Source organism: Cetorhinus maximus, unplaced genomic scaffold, assembly GCF_964194155.1.
Source record: "Cetorhinus maximus unplaced genomic scaffold, sCetMax3.hap1.1 HAP1_SCAFFOLD_666, whole genome shotgun sequence".
Taxonomy (NCBI): Eukaryota; Metazoa; Chordata; class Chondrichthyes; order Lamniformes; family Cetorhinidae; genus Cetorhinus; species Cetorhinus maximus.
This window is the reverse complement of record NW_027596608.1, coordinates 43,216-65,716: the sequence shown is the minus strand read 5'-3', so window position 1 is coordinate 65,716 and position 22,501 is coordinate 43,216. Positions and strand designations below refer to the sequence as shown.

At 48.3% G+C, this 22,501-nt stretch overlaps 1 protein-coding gene across 3 annotated transcripts in view; it reads right to left on the bottom strand.

The window, feature by feature from the left end:
* Positions 1-22,501, bottom strand: part of stxbp4 (syntaxin binding protein 4) — a 149,671-nt gene that overhangs the window by 98,125 nt on the left and 29,045 nt on the right. For all 3 annotated transcript variants that reach the window (XR_013574566.1, XM_078535805.1, XM_078535804.1), the window contains 7 exons: positions 20,393-20,478; positions 18,291-18,420; positions 17,447-17,579; positions 10,649-10,755; positions 9,174-9,402; positions 8,071-8,149; positions 2,843-2,940 (listed from right to left, as the gene is read on the bottom strand). Coding sequence is in view for 2 of the 3 variants with exons in the window: in XM_078535805.1 (XP_078391931.1) it covers positions 2,843-2,940; positions 8,071-8,149; positions 9,174-9,402; positions 10,649-10,755; positions 17,447-17,579; positions 18,291-18,420; positions 20,393-20,478 (862 nt within the window). In the remaining variant the exon portion in view is untranslated. The remainder of the gene's footprint in view (positions 1-2,842; positions 2,941-8,070; positions 8,150-9,173; positions 9,403-10,648; positions 10,756-17,446; positions 17,580-18,290; positions 18,421-20,392; positions 20,479-22,501) is intronic.

Sequence of the window (22,501 nt, the reverse complement as noted above, 5' to 3'; positions counted from 1 at the left end):
AAGGGAGCATTTGACTGAGTCAAGGAGTCCTAGCAAAATTGAAGTCAATGGGAATCAGGGGGGAAACTCCCCACTGGATGGAGTCATACCGAGCACAAAGGAAGATGGTTGAGGTTGTTGCAGGTCAATTATCTCAGTCCCAGGTCATCACTGCAGGAATTATATTCTTATTTGTGGGGGGCAGGCAGGAAAGAGGAGCTAAGGCCATAATCCCATCAGCCATGAACTTACTGAATGGTGGAGCACGCTCAAGGGACCAAATAGCTTACTCCTGCTCTTACTTCTTATGTTCCTCAGGGTAGTGTGCTAGGCCCAACCATCTTCAGCTGTTTTATCAATGGCCTTGCCTGCATCATAAGGTCAGAAGTGGGGATGTTTGCTGATGATTGTACAATGTTCAGCACCATTCACAACTCCTCAGGTACTGAAGCAGCCCATGTCCATATGCAGCAAGACCTGGACAACATCCAGGCTTGGACTGATAAGTGGCAAGTAATATTCGTGCCACACAAGAGGCAGGTAATAACCAACTTCAACAAGAGAGAATCTAGCCATTACCCCTTGACATTCAATGGCATTACCATCACTGAATCCTCCACTATCAACACCCTGGGGGTTACCATTGATCAGAAATTGAACTGGACTAGCCATATAAATACTGTGGCTATAGAAGCAGGTCAGAGTCTAGGAATCCTGCGGTGAGTAACTCACCTCCTGACTCCCTAAAGCCTGTCCACCATCTACAAGGCACAAGTCAGGAGTTTGATGGAATACTCTCCATTTTCTTGGATGAGTCCAACACCAATCAAGAAGCTTGAAACAATCCAAGACAAAGCAGCCTCGTTGATCATCATCCCATCCAGCACCTTGAACATTCACTCCTTCCACCACTGACACACAGTAGCAGCAGTGTGTACCGACTACATGATGCACTGCAGGAACTCACTTCAGAAGACTCCTTCAAAAGCATCTTCCAAACCCGCGACCTCTACCATCCATAAGGACAAGGGCAGCAGATAGATGGGAACACCACCACCTGGAAGTTCCCCTCCAAGTCACTTACCATCCTGACTTGGAAATATATCGCCGTTCCTTCACTGTCGCTGGGTCAAAATCCTGGAACTCCCTCCCTAACAGCACTGTGGGTGTGCCTACACCTCATGGACTGCATCGGTTCAAGAAGGCACCTCACTATCACCTTCTCAAGAGGCAATTAGGGATGGGCAATAAATGCTGACCTTGCCAGTGACCCCACATCCCATGAAAGAATAAAAAAAAGTCATATTTTCCTGTATATAATAAATAATTTGTTTACAGTTTGTGTCTGAAGTTTCTTAAGGAAGTAAAGACCATTAAATTAAATGTTTTAAAAATTAAACCATGTGGAAATAATTCCAAAATTCAAGTGTAAAATGACATTGTACCTTTTGGCTTCTTATGCTCAACAATCAAAACAATCAGTAACATAGAAACAAAGGCATTGAGCTGGCAGAGAGGGGCTCAGCACAGTGCCCGCTGCTGGAGCAGTGAAGAGTTCAGGCTGCCTTGTTACTTTCTCACTTCATCTGGATGTAGTTTGTGAGCTCACTGGCTGGAAGCAGCTGAGGACAGGGCTGTAAAACGCTTTAGTGGTTTTAAAGGCTTCAAACCAAGGAGAAACAACACACTCACAAAATCCAATATATTTATAACACTTGGTACACACACCAGTTGCAATTTAATGCAGGCAAATGTGAAGTGATTCTCTTTGGTAGGAACAACATGGAGAGGCAATATAATCTAAATGGTGGCTGTTTGGCAGGTGTAAGAGCAAGAGGGGCAGGACGAGTTGATATGGTGGTTGAGAATCTGTGTGAGATACTTGACTTTGTAAATCGGGGCATTGATGAGGAAGTCATACTAAAACTGGGGGAGACAGTGGTGTAGTGGTAATGTCACTGGGCTAGTAATCCAATGGGTTCAAATCCCATCACGGCAGCTGGTGGAATTTAAATTCAACTAATAAAAATATACATCTGGAATTGAAAGCTAGTCTCAATCATGGTGAGCATGAAACCATCATTGATTGTTGTAAAAACCCAACTGATTCACTAGTGTCCTTTAGGAAAGAAAATCCGACATCCTTACCTGGTCTGGCCTACACGTAACTCCAGAACCACAGCAATGTGTTTGACTCTTATCTGTCCTCTGAAGTAACTGAGCAAGCTACTCAGCTCAAGGGCAATCTGGGGTGGGCAACAAAGGCTGGACTTGCCAGTGACATCCACATCCCGTGACAGAATAAAGAAAAACCTTCACAAATCACCGATTGATTAGGCCTCATCTGGAGTAGTGTATCCAATCCCGGACACCACAACTCAGAGGGGGGGTGTCCAGACCTTCCAGAAGGTTGACCAGAACAGTACCAGAGATGAGAGGTTCTGGTTAGGCAGAGAGATTGGAGAAGCTGGGGTTGTTCTCCTTTGAGCAGAGAAGGTTAAGGGGAGAATTAATTGAGGCTTTGAAAATTATGAGGGGTTTTGGTACCGCAAGTAGGGATAAATCACTTCCCTTGGCAATTGGGTCAGTAGCCAGAAGTCAAAGGTTGACAATAATTGGCAAGGGAACGAGAGGCAAAATTAGGAGAAATTTCTTCAAGCGGAGGTTAGTTAAGATCTGGAACACACTATCAGAAAGTGAATCAGATTCCATAGGAGCTTTCAAAAGGGGATTGGGCATTGGGATTGGAGAGGATTAATGTGTAAGATCATGGTGAGAAAGCTGGGGTGTGTGACTAATTTGGACATTTGGCAGCACAAGCACAATGGGCTGAATAGCCTGTAGCCTAATGATCAAAACTTACCATTTCCAACTTCTCCACTTTCAGACGAAAGCTGTGATTGAGGGACAATGACCTCCCTCGGGCAGCAGGGCTCTGTGGCCAGGCCGGAGTCACATTAACTGTAGGAAAGTTAGCGAAGCTTTGAGTTACGTTTTGTTTTATTTATGCTGTATTCCAGTGCAATTCTGACTGTCACTGTTTTAATCTCATATTCCTCCAAAGATCCATGAGGTCACTGCCAAACCTCTGCAGGAAGCGGGGGGGTGCAGGGGTTCTGTAAAACAGATTTTCTGTAAATCATTACACTCCAGTTTGTGGGATCTTGCTGTGCGCAAATTTGTTGCTACATTTCCTTTATTGGCTACACTTCAAAGTCATTTAGCTACAAATAACTTTGACATGAGTGAGGTTGTGAAAAGAACTCTATAATAAAAATATTAATAGCTCCTTCCATATTCCATCCAATAGCCTTATCAAATATCACAGGATCAATGCTTCACACAAACCGGTACACCACACTCTGCACTGACTGGTACACTCCAAACTGACTGGTACACTCCACACTGACTGGTACGCTAAACACTGCATTGTCTAGTGCACTCCACACTACAGTCACCGGTACACTCCGCAGTGACCGGTACATTCCACACCACACTGACCAGTACGCTACACTTCACACTGACTGGTACACTCCACCCTGACTGGTACACTACCCAGTGCACTGACGGTACACTGTGCCCCACACTGACCAGTACACTCCACACCACACTGACCAGTGCACTCCACACCACACTGACCAGTACACTCCACACCACACTGACCAGTACATTCCACACCATACTGACCAGTACACTCCACATCACACTGACCAGTACACTCCACATCACACTGACCGGTACACCCCACACCGCACTGACCAGTACACTTCATAATGACTGGTACACTCCACACTGACCGGTACACTCCACACCACACTGACCAGTACACTCCACATCACACTGACCAGTACACTCCACATCACACTGACTGTACGCTACACAGTGTGGAGTGTACCGGTCAGTGTGAAGAGTACTGGTCAGTGCAGTGTGGAGTGTATCAGTCAGTGCACTATTGAGTGTACCAGTCAGCTTGGTGTGGAGTGTACCGGTCAGTGTGGAGTGTACCAGTCATTATGAAGTGTACTGGTCAGTGCGTGTGGGGTGTACCCGTCAGTCTGGAATGTACCAGTCAGTGTAATGGGGAGTGTATGAGTCAATGTGGAGTGTACTTGTCAGTGTGATAAGGAGTGTCCAGGCAGTACACTTCACACTGATTGGTACACTCCACACCATGCTGACCGGTACAGTACACACCACACTAACCAGTACACTCCACACAGATTGGTACGGTCCACACCATACTGACCAGTACATTCCACCCCACACTGACCTATACACTTCACACTGACTGATACACTCCACACCACACTGACTTAATACTGCACTGACCGGTACATTTCACACTGACCACACACTCCATACTGAGCAGTATACTCCACACTGCACATACCGGCACACTTCTCACTGACCAGTACACTCCACACTGACTGTTACTCTCAACACCACATGGACCAGTACACTCCACACTGACCAGTACACTCCATACCACATTGACTGGTGCGGTCCACATCACACTGACTGGTACACTCCACATCACACTGACTGGTACACTCCACACCACACTGACTGGTATACTCCACTCCACACTGACTGGTACACTCCACACCACATTGACTGGTACACTCCTAACCACACTAACCGGTACACTCCACTCATACCAGTACATTCCCCAATGCACTGACCAGTACACTCCACACTGACCGGTGCATTCCACACCTCTCTGACTGGTACACTTCTAACCACACTGACCGGTACACTCAACACTGCACTGACCAGTACAATCCACACTGACCGGTGTACTCCCCGCTGCACTGGCTGGTGCACTTCACACTGACCAGTACACTTCACACCACACTGACCGGTACACTCCACAGTGACCGGTACACTCTGCACTGGACGTGTGTCATTAGCACTAACTTGAGAAACTTGTGCTAGATGCTGAAACCTACAAACCTATTCTCAGCTCAAAGCTTTCTTCATTCCTCCCCCTCCCATCGCCTTTTAATAAATTGGTGGAATAAGCTGCACACAGATGGTGGGTACAAACACCTGCCGGCTACACCAAATTGAACGGATGGTGGGGGTGTGGGGGAGGGACGCCTCCGCATTTCTCACTCCCACTTCTGACCTGAAAATGCACAGTTGCCAAGGCAACTCGATGCACTGTGAAACGTGGAAGGTTTCTCATTACCTGCAGACTGCGTGATCTATTGATCAGAGCTATCCTGACAAAGGGAAATATGAGAGAGCAGTTCCTTTGTTGTGATGTACTGCAGCCTCTGCACAAAACTCGTTCAAAAACATGGAATTAGTTCATTCATTCAGCTCTTTTCACCAAAAAGAAAAACATATAATCCATTTCCTTTCATTGCTGAGGGGCCGGGAGACACTGCCTGTCATATCAAGATCATTATTCAGATGGTTATATTTTTGCCTTGGTGTTGAAGGAGATTTGCAATAAGTGACGAGGGCTTTTGATGCAAAACGTTTGCTAATACCACACTCAAAGCATAGATTTTTCAAGAGAGATAGAAAACACTCGAGTTAGGAGAGTCAGCATTGATTCTAACTTCAAGCAGAGAGACAGAATGTCAAACATCCAAAACAGTCACCCTCTACACTGTCCCCATCAAACACTCCCAGGACAGGTACAGCACGGGGTTAGATACAGAGTAAAGCTCCCTCTACACTGTCCCCATCAAACACTCCCAGGACAGGTACAGCACGGGGTTAGATACAGAGTAAAGCTCCCTCTACACTGTCCCCATCAAACACTCCCAGGACAGGTACAGCACGGGGTTAGATACAGAGTAAAGCTCCCTCTACACTGTCCCATCAAACACTCCCAGGACAGATACAGCACGGGGTTAGATACAGAGTAAAGCTCCCTCTACACTGTCCCCATCAAACACTCCCAGGACTGATACAGCACGGGGTTAGATACAGAGTAAAGCTCCCTCTACACTCTACCCATCAAACACTCCCAGGACAGGTAAGGCACGGGTTTAGATACAGAGTAAAGCTCCCTCTACACTGTCCTCATCAAACATTCCCAGGACAGGTACAGCACAGGGTTAGATACAGTGTAATGCTCTCTCTACACTGTCCTCATCAAACACTCCCAGGACAGGTACAGCACGGGGTTAGATACAGAGTAAAGCTCCCTCTACACTGTCCCCATCAAACACTCCCAGGACAGGTACAGCACGGGGTTAGATACAGAGTAAAGCTCCCTCTACACCGTCCCCATCAAACACTCCCAGGACAGGTACAGCACGGGGTTAGATACAGAGTAAAGCTCCCTCTACACCGTCCCCATAAAACACTCCCAGGACAGGTACAGCACGGGGTTAGATACAGAGTAAAGCTCCCTCTACACTGTCCCCATCAAACACTCCCAGGACAGGTACAGCACGGGGTTAGATACAGAGTAAAGCTCCCTCTACACTGTCCCCATCAAACACTCCCACGACAGGTACAGCATGGGGTTAGATACAGAGTAAAGCTCCCTCTACACCGTCCCCATCAAACACTCCCAGGACAGGTACAGCATGGGGTTAGATACAGAGTAAAGCTCCCTCTACACTGTCCCCATCAAACACTCCCAGGACAGGTACAGCATGGGGTTAGATACAGAGTAAAGCTCCCTCTACACCGTCCCCATCAAACACTCCCAGGACACGTACAGCACAGGGTTAGATACAGAGTAAAGCTCCCTCTTCTCTGCTCAGTAACCCATTTTTTGCTGACACTCTGTTTCCTCGCTGACTGACAATTCTTGCCTCTTTTATTGAACCTGTGAGAGACCAGTTGTCCCATTAGGGAATGTTTGAAGCTAGAGTGAAGGTAATGTAAATCATGTAGTGCTAAAGGTGTCACTAAGTTTGACTTTTCAAACCCTGCAGATTGAGATAAAAAGAAAGACTTGTATTTGTCTATGTTCTCTTGTGATCACAGGACATCCCAAAGCACTTTACAGCCAAGGGGGTACTTTAAAAGCTAGTCACTGTTGTGATGTAGGAAACACAGTAGTAAATCTCTACACAGCAAGATCCCACAAAGAGCAATGTGATCATGAGCAGATAATCTATTTTAGCGATGTTGATTGAGGGACACATATTGGCCAGGACACAGGGAGAACACCAATGTTCTTCTTCAAAATAGTGCAGTGGGATCTTTAATTTCCACTGGAGAGGACAGGCTGATTCAGACGCAGGAGTTTTTCTTAATCATTCATGAGATGTGAGTGCGCTGGCAAGGCCAGCATTTATCACCCACCTACATTTGGACAAGGACTGCTTCAGTATCTGAGGAGTCAGTAGCGGTGCTGAACATTGTGCAATCATCAGCGAACACCCCCACTTCTGACTTTATGATGGAAGGAAGGTCATTGATGAAGCAGCTGAAGGTGGTTGGGGCGAGGACACTACCCCGGGGCAGTGATGTCCTGGAACTGAGGTGATTGACCTCCAACAATCTCAGCTCTGGAGTTGCCCTTTTGTCCAAGTTGAGACCGAGGCTGTAAAGAGGTCAGAAGCTGATTGGCCGTTGCGGAACCCAAACTGAGTGTCAGTGAGCAGGTTACTGCTGCGTTAATGCTGCTTGATCCCACTGTTGACAACACGTTCCATCACAGGGCTACCCTCTCAATCAAAACTGACACTTTTGGACGGAAGGGGGAAGACTGGGGTAGAAAGGGGGGGGGAACTGAGAGAGATTGGAGGAAGAATAGGGAGATTGGGAGAATGGGGAGATTGGGGGAACTTGGTGGGGGTAGAATAGGGAGATTGGGAGAACTGGGGGAGACTGGGGGGATCTTGATAGGGGGAGAATGGGGAGATTGGGGGAACTTGGTGCGGGTAGAATAGGGAGATTGGGAGAACTGGGGGAGACTGGGGGGATCTTGATAGGGGGAGAATGAGGAGATTGGGGGAACTGGGGGAAGTGAGAAGTTTCTAAAGCCAGTTTTCCATTGCCCAGTTTGCCCAGGGAGAGGACAATGCTCCTTTCAGAAGGGACTGAACTGCTTTGTGAACATCAATTATGTTCCCACAGGGATTTGGGATAAAGTGTAGGCACAGCAATCTTTACCTGTACAAGCTGACTCAGGTGAACTGTTGATCGGTGAGCTCCCAGGTGACTGATCACTCTTTTTACAACCTGACTTGCCCTGTAAAAGGAAACCATGTACAAACATGATGATAATACAGACCCAGTGCCGCACATGTTAACACCCCAGCCTGTGGCTGGAATTTTCTGGCCCCTCCCACTGACAAGATCTTCTGGTTTGCTAAAGGCAACAGACGTTTAAATGGCCTGTCGCATTTTCCAGCCCTTTAACTCTCAACGATTCACCTGTCCCCACCTCTCCAACTTTATAACCCACTTCCACATTCTTTCACCAATAACTCGCCGCAACACTGACCGTACCCTCTCCGCACCCAGGATACCCCCCCGGCACCGACTGTACCCACTCCACACCCAGGTCTCCCCCGGCACCGACTGTACCCTCTCCGCACCCTGGTCACCCCCCAGCACTGACTGTACTCTCTCCACACCCAGGATACCCCCCCCAGCACTGACTGTACCCTCTCCGCACCCAGGATACCCCCCCGGCACCGACTGTACCCTCTCCACACCCAGGTCTCCCCCGGCACCGACTGTACCCTCTCCACACCCTGGTCTCCCCCGGCACCGACTGTACCCTCTCCACACCCAGGATACCCCCCCAGCACTGACTGTACCCTCTCCGCACCCTGGTCACCCCCCAGCACTGACTGTACCCTCTCCACACCCAGGTCTCCCCCGGCACCGACTGTACCCTCTCCACACCCTGGTCTCCCCCAGCACCGACTGTACCCTCTCCACACCCAGGATACCCCCCCAGCACTGACTGTACCCTCTCCGCACCCTGGTCACCCCCCAGCACTGACTGTACCCTCTCCGCACCCAGGATACCCCCCCAGCACTGACTGTACCCTCTCCACACCCAGGATACCCCCCCCAGCACTGACTGTACCCTCTCCACACCCAGGATACCCCCGGCACTGACTGTACCCTCTCCACACCCAGGATACCCCCGGCACTGACTGTACCCTCTCCACACCCAGGATACCCCCGGCACTGACTGTACCCTCTCCACACCCAGGATACCCCCAGCACTGACTGTACCCTCTCTATGTCCTGGTCCTGACCTGATTTGTTCTTGCTGAAGCTATGTTGTCAGTCTCAGGGTGCAGGTTGGATGCCATCATTGGATGGAGGCTATTAGGTGGTGAGAGGAAGCTGAACCCTGAAGGCTTCTTGACATTTCCGGTGCCAGTGGGAGATGAGGGTGATAAAGTACTGGGATTCGGGTGGTTACTGTTGGAGTTAGGGTGAGAACTCCTGCGCACAAACGCAATTTCCACTGTCCCCTCTGACCTGAAACAGATGCATGAAGATCCACACTTAAAAAAAACATTCAAATGTGCTTACCTGTAGCAATGAGCATGGTTTAAATCTCTCTACAAACAAGCCTGGTAATATTTATAGCCATCCATCCAAAATATCAGCACAGAATCAGCCATGATCTTTCTGAATGGGGCTGAATGGCCTTCTCCTGCTGCTAACTCATATGTTCACAATGTGACATCCTCCGAAGGGGAATCAGACACAGATTCCAAATGGGAAAATATAAAAGGAATGTGGAAATGGCAAAGAAACAGGAGCAGGAGGCCACTCGGCCCCTCAAACCAGCTCAGTCGTTGAAAAAGCCGACGGTTTACCTGTACATCAAATCCATTTAACTACCTGTAAAATGTCCCATGCTGCTTCACAGGAACATCATCAAACAGTGTCTGACAGCAAAGCCACACAATGTGATACCAGGACAGGTAATCAAAAGCTTGGTCCAGGAGGAAGGTTTAAACAGCGTCTTAAAGGAGAGGGAGGGAGAGAGACGAGGGCTGTGGCAGCTGAATGCAGGGGGCTCACTGATGGTGCAGTAATTAAAACGGGGGGTTCTCAAGAGGCCGGAATTAGAGGAGTGCAGAGATCTTGGGGGGTTGACTCTTAACTGCCCTCAGAAACGGCTGAGCATGCCATCAGTTCAAGGGCAATTAGGGACGGGCAACAAATGCCGGCTTTGCCAGTGACGCCCACGTCCCGTGAAAGAGTCTATGTATGGTGGGGCTGGAGGAGGTTACAGGGGTGGGGAGGTGGGTGGGGAGGAGGATCTGAAAACAAGGATGGGAGTTTTAAAATTGAGGTGTTGCTTAACCGGGAACCAATGAGGATTAGTGAGTGTAGGGGTGGTAGGTGAACAGGAATTGGTGTGGGTTAGGACCCAGTGTTTTAAGATGGTCACTAACAAATCCACTCAACAATGCAGGAGAAGCTTCTTTAACGGAGAGCGGCTAAATTGTAGAATTGACCACCACAAAGAACAGTTTAAGGCAAATGGCAGAAGTGCATTTTAGGAAAAGCTAGATAAGCACGTGAGGGTGGAAGGAATATAAGGATATGTTGATATGGTAAGATGAAGTAGAGCGGGAAGAACATTAGCATGGACCAGTTGGGCCGAATGGCCTAGTTCTGTGCTGTAAAGTCTATGTAAACAGTGCAGTGTTTATATGTGTTATCTCAACAATACTGCGTGGCCCAGCCCGTGTCATATTGCAGTACACACCTCAGTTTCAGCCTGGTCAGAATGCTCCTGGCCTCTTCATGTGTAACCGAAATCAGGGACTCCTTGTTTATGGACACCAGTTGGTCGCCAGGTTGTAATCTTCCATCCTGTGGGTAACACAAATGACATATTATGGGATGTGGAGTGAGAGGGAGCCAGGGAGCAGATACAGGACCAGGAGAAGGTGCTGTGGGGGGGCAGTGAGCAGATACAGGGCCAGGAGAGGGTGCTGTGGGGGGGCAGTGAGCAGATACAGGGCCAGGAGAGGGTGCTGGGGGGCAGTGAGCAGATACAGGACCAGGAGAGGGTGCTGGGTGGCAGGGAGCAGATACAGGACCATGAGAAGGTGCTGGGGGGCAGTGAGCAGATACAGGACCAGGAGAGGGTGCTGGGGGGGCAGTGAGCAGATACAGGGCCAGGAGAGGGTGCTGGGTGGCAGGGAGCAGATACAGGTCCATGAGAAGGTGCTGGGGGGCAGTGAGCAGATACAGGACCAGGATAAGGTGCTGGGGGTGGGGGGGGCAGTGAGCAGATACAGGACCAGGAGAAGGTGCTGGGAGTGCAGTGAGCAGATACAGGATCAGGAGAAGGTGCTGGAGGCAGTGAGCAGATACAGGGCCAGGAGAGGGTGCTGGGGGGCAGTGAGCAGATACAGGACCAGGAGAGGGTGCTGGGTGGCAGGGAGCAGATACAGGACCATGAGAAGGTGCTGGGGGGCAGTGAGCAGATACAGGACCAGGAGAAGGTGCTGTGGGGGGGGCAGTGAGCAGATACAGGGCCAGGAGAGGGTGCTGGGGGTAGTGAGCGAATACAGGGGGAGGAGGAGGTGCTGGGAGCAGTGAGCAGATACAGGATCAGGAGAGGGTGACTTGGGCAATGAGCACATACAAGGGTAGGAGAGGGTGCTGGGGGCAGTGAGCGGATACAGGGTAGGAAAGAGTGCTGCGGGGTAGTGAGCGGATACAGGTTAGGAGAGGGTGCTGGGGGCAGTGAGCGGATACAGGGTTAGGAGAGGGTGCTGCGGGGTAGTGAGCGGATACAGGTTAGGAGAGGGTGCTGCAGGGTAGTGAGTGGATACAGGTTAGGAGAGGGTGCTGCGGGGTAGTGAGCAGATACAGGTTAGGAGATGGTGCTGGGGGCGGTGAGCGGATACAGGTTAGGAGATGGTGCTGGGGGCAGTGAGCGGATACAGGTTAGGAGAGGGTGCTGCAGGGTAGTGAGCGGATACAGGTTAGGAGAGGGTGCTGCAGGGTAGTGAGCGGATACAGGTTAGGAGAGGGTGCTGGGGGCAGTGAGCGGATACAGGTTAGGAGATGGTGCTGGGGGCAGTGAGTGGATACAGGTTAGGGGATGGTGCTGGGGGCAGTGAGCGGATACAGGTTAGGAGATGGTGCTGGGAGCAGTGAGCGGATACAGTTAGGAGAGGGTGCTGTGGGGTAGTGAGCGGATACAGGTTAGGAGATGGTGCTGGGGGCAGTGAGTGGATACAGGTTAGGAGAGGGTGCTGCGGGGCAGTGAGCGGATACAGGTTAGGAGATGGTGCTGGGGGCAGTGAGTGGATACAGTTAGGAGAGGGTGCTGCGGGGTAGTGAGTGGATACAGGTTAGGAGAGGGTGCTGCGGGGCAGTGAGCGGATACAGGTTAGGAGATGGTGCTGGGGGCAGTGCGTGGATACAGTTAGGAGAGGGTGCTGCGGGGTAGTGAGTGGATACAGGTTAGGAGATGGTGCTGGGGGCAGTGAGCGGATACAGGTTAGGAGAGGGTGCTGCGGGGTAGTGAGCGGATACAGGTTAGGAGAGGGTGCTGGGGGCAGTGAGCGGATACAGGTTAGGAGAGGGTGCTGCAGGGTAGTGAGTGGATACAGGAGTAGGAGAGGGTGCTGCAGGGTAGTGAGCGGATACAGGAGTAGGAGAGGGTGCTGCGGGGTAGTGAGCGGATACAGGTTAGGAGACTGTGCTGCAGGGTAGTGAGCGGATACAGGAATGGGAACAGTAAATTTTTTTTTCATTTGTTCATGGGATGTGGGCATCCCTGGCTAGGCCAACATTTATTGCCCATCCCTAATTGCCCTTGTTCAGTGGGGCATCTAAGAGTCAACCACGTGACTGTGGGTCTGGAGTCACATGTAGGCTAGACCAGGTAAGGAGGGCAGATTTCCTTCCCTAAAGGGCATTAGTGAACCAGATGAATTTTTATGACAATTGACAATGGTTTCATGGTCATCACTAGATTTTTAACTCCAGATTTTTATTGAATTCAAATTCCACCATCTGCCCTGGTGGGAATCAAACCCGGGTCCCCAGAGCATTCCCCTCTGTCCCTGGATTACTAGCCCAGTCACAATGCCACTATGTCACCGCCTCCCCTAAACAGGGACGAAAGCAGATCCTTCCTTTCCCCGTTACTTTCCTCAGGATGAGGATGAGCATTGAGTGTGACAGGATTGGCCAACTCCACACACCCCCCCCTATATTTTCAAAGTGCAGTATCAATGCTTTGAAATGCAGAGGTGGACGAGTGGGTCAGTCATGACAACATCAGCTTTGTGCATATGGCTTGTGGGCATCTTAAAATGGTTAATTCTCATACAGACCCTTCAGCAAATCACACAGGATCAGACTGAGGCGTCAGTCTCACAGAAACGATCCCAGTGATACCATTCAGAGCGATTTATATGCAGGATTAGCTCCATAAACCTGCCAGATATATACCTGCCAAGGTTAATGCATTATAACAGCTGGATTCTCTCAATGTCTCTCTCTCTCTCTCCTGCACAAAATTTCCCTCCAGTTTCTCCTTGTCACCTTGAAAGTGCCAACTCTCACTGTGTCCTGCTCCAAGGCCAAAGACCCGCCCTCTAATGTACCAGGCACGGAGACAACCTTCGCGTGACTGTTTGTATGTCAGGCTGCATTACAGCCAAGGTCGCACCCACCCGCGCCCAGTCTCCACGGACGAGAGTCGGGGGAGGGGGGAGGTCAATGGTCAAAGTTCATGCAGCGCATGGGCTGACCTGTCCTCTCGCTAGCCTGGGGAATAGAGAGGCCAGTCATCATTCACCAACAGTAGACGCAATTTTCAAATTAATTATTAAACCTGAATGATCCTCCATGTAGGTTTTGATCAAATAAGCCTGCAGGACGGCAGCAACGGTGAGGGGGAGGTAACAGGGCTGCTTTCACTGAATGGTCCGTAGCATGTCTCCAGCTACTGCTGGACATACCAAAGTGGAAAGCTGCAGGGTGGAGGAATACAGGGTTAGAGGAAACTTTAATTGATGTCACTTTTGCTCTGAGGGTCCGGGTTTTTCAAAAGAAAGGCAGGGTTGCATTTCTATAGCATCTTTCACATCCTCAGGACCTATCAAAGCGGTTCACAGCCACTAAGCTGTAGTGATGGGGGCTGTACTGCACCGGAGTGTTAGCGCAGGATTTTGTGCTCAGGAATCTGGTGTGTAACGTGGGAAATGCAGCAGCCCATTTGCACACAGTGAGATCCCACAAACAGCACTGCGATAATGATCAGACAACCTGTTTTACAGAGGCTGCCTGAGGGATAAATACTGTCCGGGGCACCGGGGAGAAGTCCTCCTGTCCCTTTTTTTTTGAAAGCAGCCAAAGGAGCTTTTACACCCACATCAGACATACAGAACCTCTTCTGTCTTGTGTCTCATCCCCAATAAACTGCAGCCCTGGCAGTGCAGCGCTCCCTCAGTACTGCACTGGGAGTGTCGGAGTAGGTTTTGCGCTCAGGTCTCTGGAGTGGGGCTTGAACCCAAAACTGACTCAAAGGCGAGAATCTTAACAACTGAAGCACAGCTGATACATAAAAGCCTCCCTCCACTCTCACCCAGTAAAGGCTTTAAAATAGTGGGGTTGTTCCATCTTGTTCAAGGAAGTGGAGCAGGGAATAACTCATGAGAGGAGTCACTGAATAGACCGCTCATACAGCATTTTATTATATAGGATTTGGACCCTTAGCCAGTGTTTGGGACGCACACTCTGTTCTGAATACAAATCCAGTGGTCCTGGATTATAGTGGAACTGGAGCCTAAAGCAGAGTAACACTGCCCTCCAATGTTAACACCAAGCAACAACATTGCAAACAAAATAAACTGCACATGCTTCAGGACACCGAGAGAGAGAGAACGAAAGACTTGCATTTCCATAGCGCCTTCCCCAGCCTCAGGACATCCCAAAGTGCTTTATTGCCAACGATGTACTTTTGAAGTGTAGTCACTGTGTAATGTAAACATGGCAATAAATTTGCTCCCAGCAAACTCCCAGCAACAGCATTCACAACCACCTGCATTTATATAGTGTCTTTAATGTAGGAAAACGATAAACTGGATAAATGTCCAGATAATTTGTATTATATTGGTTGATGGATAAATATTAGTTAGGACACTAGTGTTATGAATGTAAGGTTTTAGAAGATGATTATGTTTTGGACTGTCTCTTTAATTTAAGGTAAAATGCAGTAGTGAAGAGTCATGTGACCTGCTCTGTGTGTGTGTGTGTGTGTGTGTGTGTGTGTGTGAGAGACAGAGAGAGAGAGACAAAGGCAATAGCTGGACTGGTCAGTAAAGAGGAGAAAGTTGCGATCTACCAGGCTGAACGTGGGAGGGAGGACGGTCTTGAGTGAAAGAGACGCATTCTGAGCTAATCTGAAGACCCGGGAAGATTCACCCTGGTGTGGCTGGGAGAAGGAATGGCTACAGTGGATCTTATTGTTGGTAGTCAAATAAGGGATTCTCTGAAAATTGAGGGAAGTACCATTACTTGATGTTGCAATTCAGAGAAACAGGGAGTCATGAATCCAATGGAAGCTAGGAGTGGCTGTTTCCTATAAAGACTCTAATCTGTGGAAAGCGCCTTGTAATGTATATGTATGTGGCGTGGTGTTATTGGCTGCAGTAAAACATTAGTAAGGGTTATCTATTCTGTAGTTTAGAGTATTAGTTGTCAACTAGATAATGTTTCTGCTGAAGGGTCATGAGGACTCGAAACGTCAACTGTTTTCTTCTCCGCCGATGCTGCCAGACCTGCTGAGTTTTTCCAGGTAATTTTGTTTTTGTTTTGGATTTCCAGCATCCGCAGTAGTTTTTTGTTTTTTAGTTTTTTGTTTTTATCTCAATGTTTATTAAATGTTGCTTTTAGTTTGTTTGTTACAGTAGAAGTCTTAAAACTTGAAACCTTGTTGTGCAATTCATTTAGGTTAGTCACTGAGAATTCAAATCTTTTGTTTGAAGTTATCATTCACGAAGGCGATCGTAACACTAGGGGAAAATATCCTGCTCTTATGCAAAATAATGCTGTGGGAAATTTTATGTCCATCTGAGAAAGCTTTGTCATATGAGGAGAGATTGAGCAGTTTAGGCTTATACTCACTAGAGTTTAGAAGGATGAGAGGAGATCTAATTGAGGTATATAAGATGCTAAAGGAGATAGACAAAGTAGACGTGGAGTGGATGTTTCCCCTTGTGGGGCATTCTAGAACGAGAGGCCATATTTTTAGGCTAAGGGGTGGTAGATTTAAATCAGAGATGAGGAGGAATTACTTTTCTCAAAGGGTCATGAATCTGAGGAATTCGTTACCTCAGAGCGCAGGGGATGCCGGGACGCTGAATAAATTTAAGGAGGAGATAGACAGATTTTTAATTAGTATTGGGTTGAAAAGTTATGGGGAGAGGGTGGGAAATTGGAGTTGAGGCCGAAATGAGATCAGCCATGATCGTATTGAATGACGGGGCAGGCTCGAGGGGCTGAATTGCCTACTCCTGCTCCTAGTTCTTATGTTCTTTGGTTTGGCATTTAATCTAAAAGCTAGCACCTGTAACAGTGCTGCACTGCAATTCAGTCCTGCAACTCTAACATGCACTCTCAGTACTGACCCTCCGACAATGCAGCACTCCCTCAGTACTGACTCTCCGACAGTGCAGCATCCCCATAGTACTGACCCTGACAGTGCAGTGCTCCCTCAGTACTGACCCTATGAGAGTGCAGCGCTCCCTCAGTACTGACCCTCTGACAGTGCAGCACTCCCTCAGTACTGACTCTCCGACAGTGCAGCGTTCCCTCAGTACTGACCCTCCGACAGTGCGGCACTCCCTCAGTACTGACCCTCTGACAGTGCGGCGCTCCCTCAGTACTGACCCTCCGACCGTGCAGCACTCCCTCAGTACTGACCCTCCGACAGTGCAGCGCTCCCTCAGTACTGATCCTCCGACAGTGCGGCGCTCCCTCAGTACTGACCCTCCGACAGTGCAGCGCTCCCTCAGTACTGACCCTCCGACAGTGCGGCGCTCCCACAGTACTGACCCTCCGACAGAGATCGCCGCTCTCCTCCAATTCTGGCCTCTTGACGATTTTCATTGCTCTGCCATTGGTGGCCATGCCTTTAGCCAGCAAAGCTTTAAGATCTGGAATTCCTTCTCTAAACCTCTTTCTTTAAGATGCTCCTTAAAGCCTCTTTCTTGACTTAAGTTTTTGATCACCTGCTCTTACAGCGCCTTATGGTGGCTTGGTAACACTCCTGTGAAGCACTTTGGGATGTGGACCTTTTAAAGGTGCTATACAAATGCAATTTGTTGTTGTTGTTGTTGTTATTCTGGAATGTTTGAGAAGATATCAGTTAGTTTTCTAGGCCAAACTCAATTTAAATGCTGATCATAAAGTAAAAATAAACAAAAACGACCACTGCAGAGCTTATTCCTGTTAATTCAAACTCTGCCAACCTGACTGTTCCAAGGCTGGACATTCACGCGCTCTTTACCGAATAATGCCTGCATGCACTGACCTTATGGCAGTCACCTCCTGGTATCACTTCCTGAACACACACTATTGGTCCCTCAGGCTTGTTGGTCCCGCCCATGATGTTCAAGCCTAGGCTCGTCACTTTGGGAATGGAGATCAGCTGAATCGGAGAGTTGCTGAATGAGGAAGGGAAATCACACTGGAGATCAAGCTGCCTTTCAGTAACCAGGCTATAGTTCCGTGTTATCACGAGAGATGCAAGCATTCCTTTCCCTTCTTACCCCAATGCCTTGTTTCCCATTGCCCCCTTGTGTTCTATTAAGTTAAGGATAGTAGATAGTGGACAGAGGTTCTCTTACTGGACTGATGATCCAGAGAAGATTATAAGAGTCATACGGACTCGAAACGTTAACTCTGTCTCTCTCTCCACAGATGCTGTCAGACCTGCTGAGTTTTTCCAGCATTTTCTGTTTTTTTAATCTAGGGGACTGTACAGGACATTGGTGAGGCCAGACCTGGGCTACAATTTTGCTTTCTTTCCTTAAGGAGGGATATACTTGCATTCGAAGCAGTTTAGAGAAGGTTCACAAGGCTGATTGCTGAGATGATGGGGTTGCGTTATGTGCCAGTGGGTGAGGGAGGTCGAGCCAGCAATACTGCTCTGTGTTTCCAGCTATGAGTTAAAGGTGGAGCTGAGCCACTCCTCGGGCAATCAGCAAATAGCACAGTTCGATTTACAGTGCTGACACAGAGCAGCGTATTGTTGCCTGAAGTGACAGACAGTGCGAAATAGGAAACCTGATCCCGAGAGCCAGGCCATCAGATTCCCTAGAGGAGATGATAGCTCCTCTAGCTCAGAGCTTGCTCGGTGCTGAGGAGATGATTACCTTATAGTTGTTGCCGGGGTGGTTGTAGTGACGACTCCGCTGTTGTTAGCAACAATATCCTTCGGGCTTAAGAGCTGTGGACTCAGGGAGCTGGATGAGGATGTGGATGACGTGCTCTCCAGGTGTTTACCTGAATACGACAATGAGGATATCATTTAAAGGCTTTCTGCTTTGAAGATTTATGTTTTAAGCTTTGTTAGTTGTCCTGACCTTAGCCTCACAATTCCTTGCCCTTGTTTGTAAATCTGTCCAGCGGTCTCACTACACGCTCTGCCTGCAAACTCCTCCACTCCTGAATCCCAAACCACACATGCCCCTCCTCTGACGCTGTCCTGTATCATCTTCCTCATTAACCATCAGCAGTAAAACTCCAGCCATCATGTCCTGCACTCTGAATCTCTCTCCCCGAACCCTTTCTCCTTTTCTTCCTATTTTTGAAGTCTTTCTCAGCACCCGTCACCTCCCTCTGACCCTCTGCATGTCCTGCTCAGAGGGCCTTCTACCTATTCTGAAGACACTCTCGATGTTTGCTATCCAAAAGCATATATCACAAATGTAAAATGGTGAAATTGTCCATTTTGGCAGGAAGAATTAAAACGAAGCTTATTATCTAAATGGTGAGAGATTGCAGAGCTCTGAGATGAGAAGGATCTGAGTGTCCCAGAGCATGAATCACAAAAAGCTAGTAAGCAGGGACAGCAAGTAATTAGGAAAGCTAATAGAATGTTATTGTTTATTGCGAGGGGAATTGAATATAAAAGTAGGGAGGTTATGCTTGAGTTGTACAAGACACTGGTGAGACCACATCTGGAGTATTGTATACAGTACTGGTCTCCTTATTTAAGGAAGGATGTAAATGCATTAGAAGAAGTTCAGAGACGATTTACTAGACTAATACCTGGAATGGGTGGGTTGTCTAATGAGGAAAGGTTGTACAGGTTAGGTTTGTATCCACTGGAGTTTAGAAGAGTAAGAGGCAACTTGATTGAAACATATAAAATCCTGAGGGGTCTTGACAGGGTGGATATGGAGAGGATGTTTCCTCTTGCGGGAGAATTTAGAATTAAGGGTCACTGTTAAAAAAATAAGGGATCGCCCACTTAAGGCAGACATTAGGAGAATTTTTTTTCTTTGAGTGTTGTGAATCTTTGGGACTTTCTTCCTGAAAAGGTGGTGGAAGCAGAGTCTTTGAATATATTTAAGGCAGAGGTAGATAGATTCTTGATAAGCAAGGGGTGAAAGGTTACTGGGGATAGGTGGGAATGTATAGTTCAGGTTAAAATCAGATCAGCCATGATCTTATTGAATGGCAGGGCAAGCTCGAGGGGCCGAGTGGCCTACTCCTGCTCCTAGTTCGTACGTTCATATGTGAATGTCAGTTGTTGTCTGAGACAAGAGTTGGGAAAGTCACCCCGGACTGCTCACTCACTCTTCATTATAGTCAAACTTATCGAGGAATCAGGCAATATCACATTCATAACATCACCCGTTTTACTCTAGAACAGCCAGCTAAGATGCACAGACTGAGCTAGAACAGGCAGCAACACTGTACACTGCCTCACTAATCTAGAACAGATCTGGACCCGTTATACAGCACAGAGTTACAGTGTTTTAGAACAGCTAACTTCTCGACGCATTGCACCAATCTAGAACAGTCAGCCACACTACGCTTTATAATACTGATCTTGACTAGCCTCCTATGCTGGAGAATATTAAACGATTCTAGAACAAGATCTGATCCTGTGTAGAACTGCACTGCTCCAGAACAGACATTCCATAACAGACATTACATCCAAACGGCCCTAGAAGATTGGAATATACTGGAAGAAACTAGTAGTTCCTTGAACATAGTCCCAACCACAGTCTGTTTCTTGCACCTTCAATTGCTTCCATTACCAAGCATTTATCTGTTTCCCTTCACTGCTCCCTGTATTCACCAGTCTGCACTGTGCTGGATGTTGGTTCAATCTTTCAGGTTCTCCCTCCGTACTACCAAGCTATTTAAGACAAATCAAAGAGGGCTTTCTATCTATGATGGTCTAATCTAATGCAGCTTCCCTCAGTGAGACCCCTTTAGTATTTATTGCCCCTGTGGCTCTCACCAGCGGTATGGGGAATAGGTGAACTGCGTGCTGATCCAGCATTACTGTGGGAGCCGTATTTCTCCATCAGTTCTGCAAACTCCTTCCTGAAAGGACAAGGCAACAATTAAGCTGAAAATATTTGTTTTGTTTCCCTCCACTACCTTGAACTTGCCCCGAGATCCGATGATCTTCTCATTTTTATTTTTGTTTAACGCCACTCACTGATGCACTCTGAGGGGATAGACTGGGGTTTCTCATAGTCTGTTAACAATCCTGCTCTCAACTGGCCCCACGTCAGTTCCCCCTGGTATCTGCCCAAACAACTAATGAGTTCTGATGAAAGGTCATTGACCTGAAATGTTAACTCTGTTTCTCTCTCCACAGTCGCCAAAGTATTTCCAGCGATTTCTACTTTTCTTATACTCAGTTTTCTTGTGCAAGTCTAGACTGTGAGGTCAGTCCTCCATGAAGGGCATCACCACCCAGCCTGATTCTGACACCACATATCCGGGCAGTTCACAGCAGGTGTTGACAGAACAGCAACAAGGAGCAGGTGCTGTGGCTGAATCTTCCCCTTCTAAGCCTAGGCTCATTGTAGAGGCCTAGCCTCCACTCTGCATGAGGCCAGGGATTGAATCCACGACCTTTCTGGTTGAGTACCACACGATGTATTTACCAAGTGTGTCCGACTGGTCAGTGTGATATGTCCAGCGTTTGGGTGGTGAAAGTTAGCATGTTTCTGCTTGCGTGTGTGCTAATTTGCTTCTCATTTTCAGCCCATTCTGCTGGCTAGCAGCAATGTGAAAGAGAGAGCCAAATATGTAAGTCTCTCCCTGTCAGCGCCCAGCCTCTTCATTGGCAAGTCCTCAGCTGTGCCTCTTTGTGGCGACACACCAAAACTGGGTACCTCATAGCCACAGGCTAAAAGCTTTGGAGGAACTCGAAAAAGGTTTGCACCCCCCCACCCCCCAACCCCAGACATGCAATATGCAGGCCCACCAGCAGGTAGACAGGCCCTAACACTCCTGAACCAAACTCCCAACAATGGATGAATAGTTCCACTGCCTTGTGGATACCTCAGGAGAGCTGAAGGTTAAGGGAGTAAACCCTGACAAAAAATCTGGAGTGGAGCTCAAAGCTGCTCAATGTGATCTCCTGTTTCTCTGACAACATGATGGGTAAGGTCAGCTTTGACAGGGTAACACTGGAGCCTTTTGAGATTCAGAGTGGGGTCAAACAGGGTTGTGTTCTGGCACTGACACTCTTTGGTGAATTCTTCTCTTTGCAGCTGTCATTTGCCCTCAGGTCACCTTCGGAAGGGGTCTCCCTACATACCAGAATTAACCGAAAGCTGTTTGCCTTGCTTGCCTGAGATCCAAGACAAAACTGTGCTAAGTCCTCATCAGAGAGCCGCTCTACACTGACCATGTCGCACTAACATTCCATATTGGCAAACACCTTCAGCGGCAAATGAACAGACTCTCTCACATTTGGAAAGAATTTGATTTGACCATCATCATCAAGAAGGCAAATGTCATGGTTTAGAATGTTGCTATATTGCCACCTATCAGCCTTGACAATGTGACGCTGGAGGTTGTTGTGATAGCTTCACATATCCAGGCTCCACAATCACCAGCAATCTGTCACTTGATGTTGAAATCAAGACTCACATCGCAGCTGTTCTGTTCAAGCTAAGTAAGAGGATGAGGAATAACAGCAACCTGACTGAGATCACCAAACTGCGAGTCTACCAAGCCTGTGTCCTCACCACACTCCTCTACAATGGTGAGACCTGGGCAACGTGTGCTAGGCAGGAGAAAAGGCTGAACAGTTTCCACCTTTGCTGTCTCAGACAGATCCTCCACATCTCTTGGCAAAACAAGGCAGCCAAGTCAGAGGTCCTGGAGGTCCATGCTAATTCTGTCAGCACCTTCCTGGCCCACTGTCTTCCTCTGCAGCTAAAGCAGCAGAGACGTCCATGCCAGAGTGGGGCTCCTGGGCCACACCAGGCGATGTTTAACACAGAGTTGACAACCAAAGAACAAACCATTGTCTTACAAGAAGGAAGGTTGTCACTTATTTACCAAGCTAATAGTCAAGGGGACCTGCCTTAGCCTCAACAAAGCC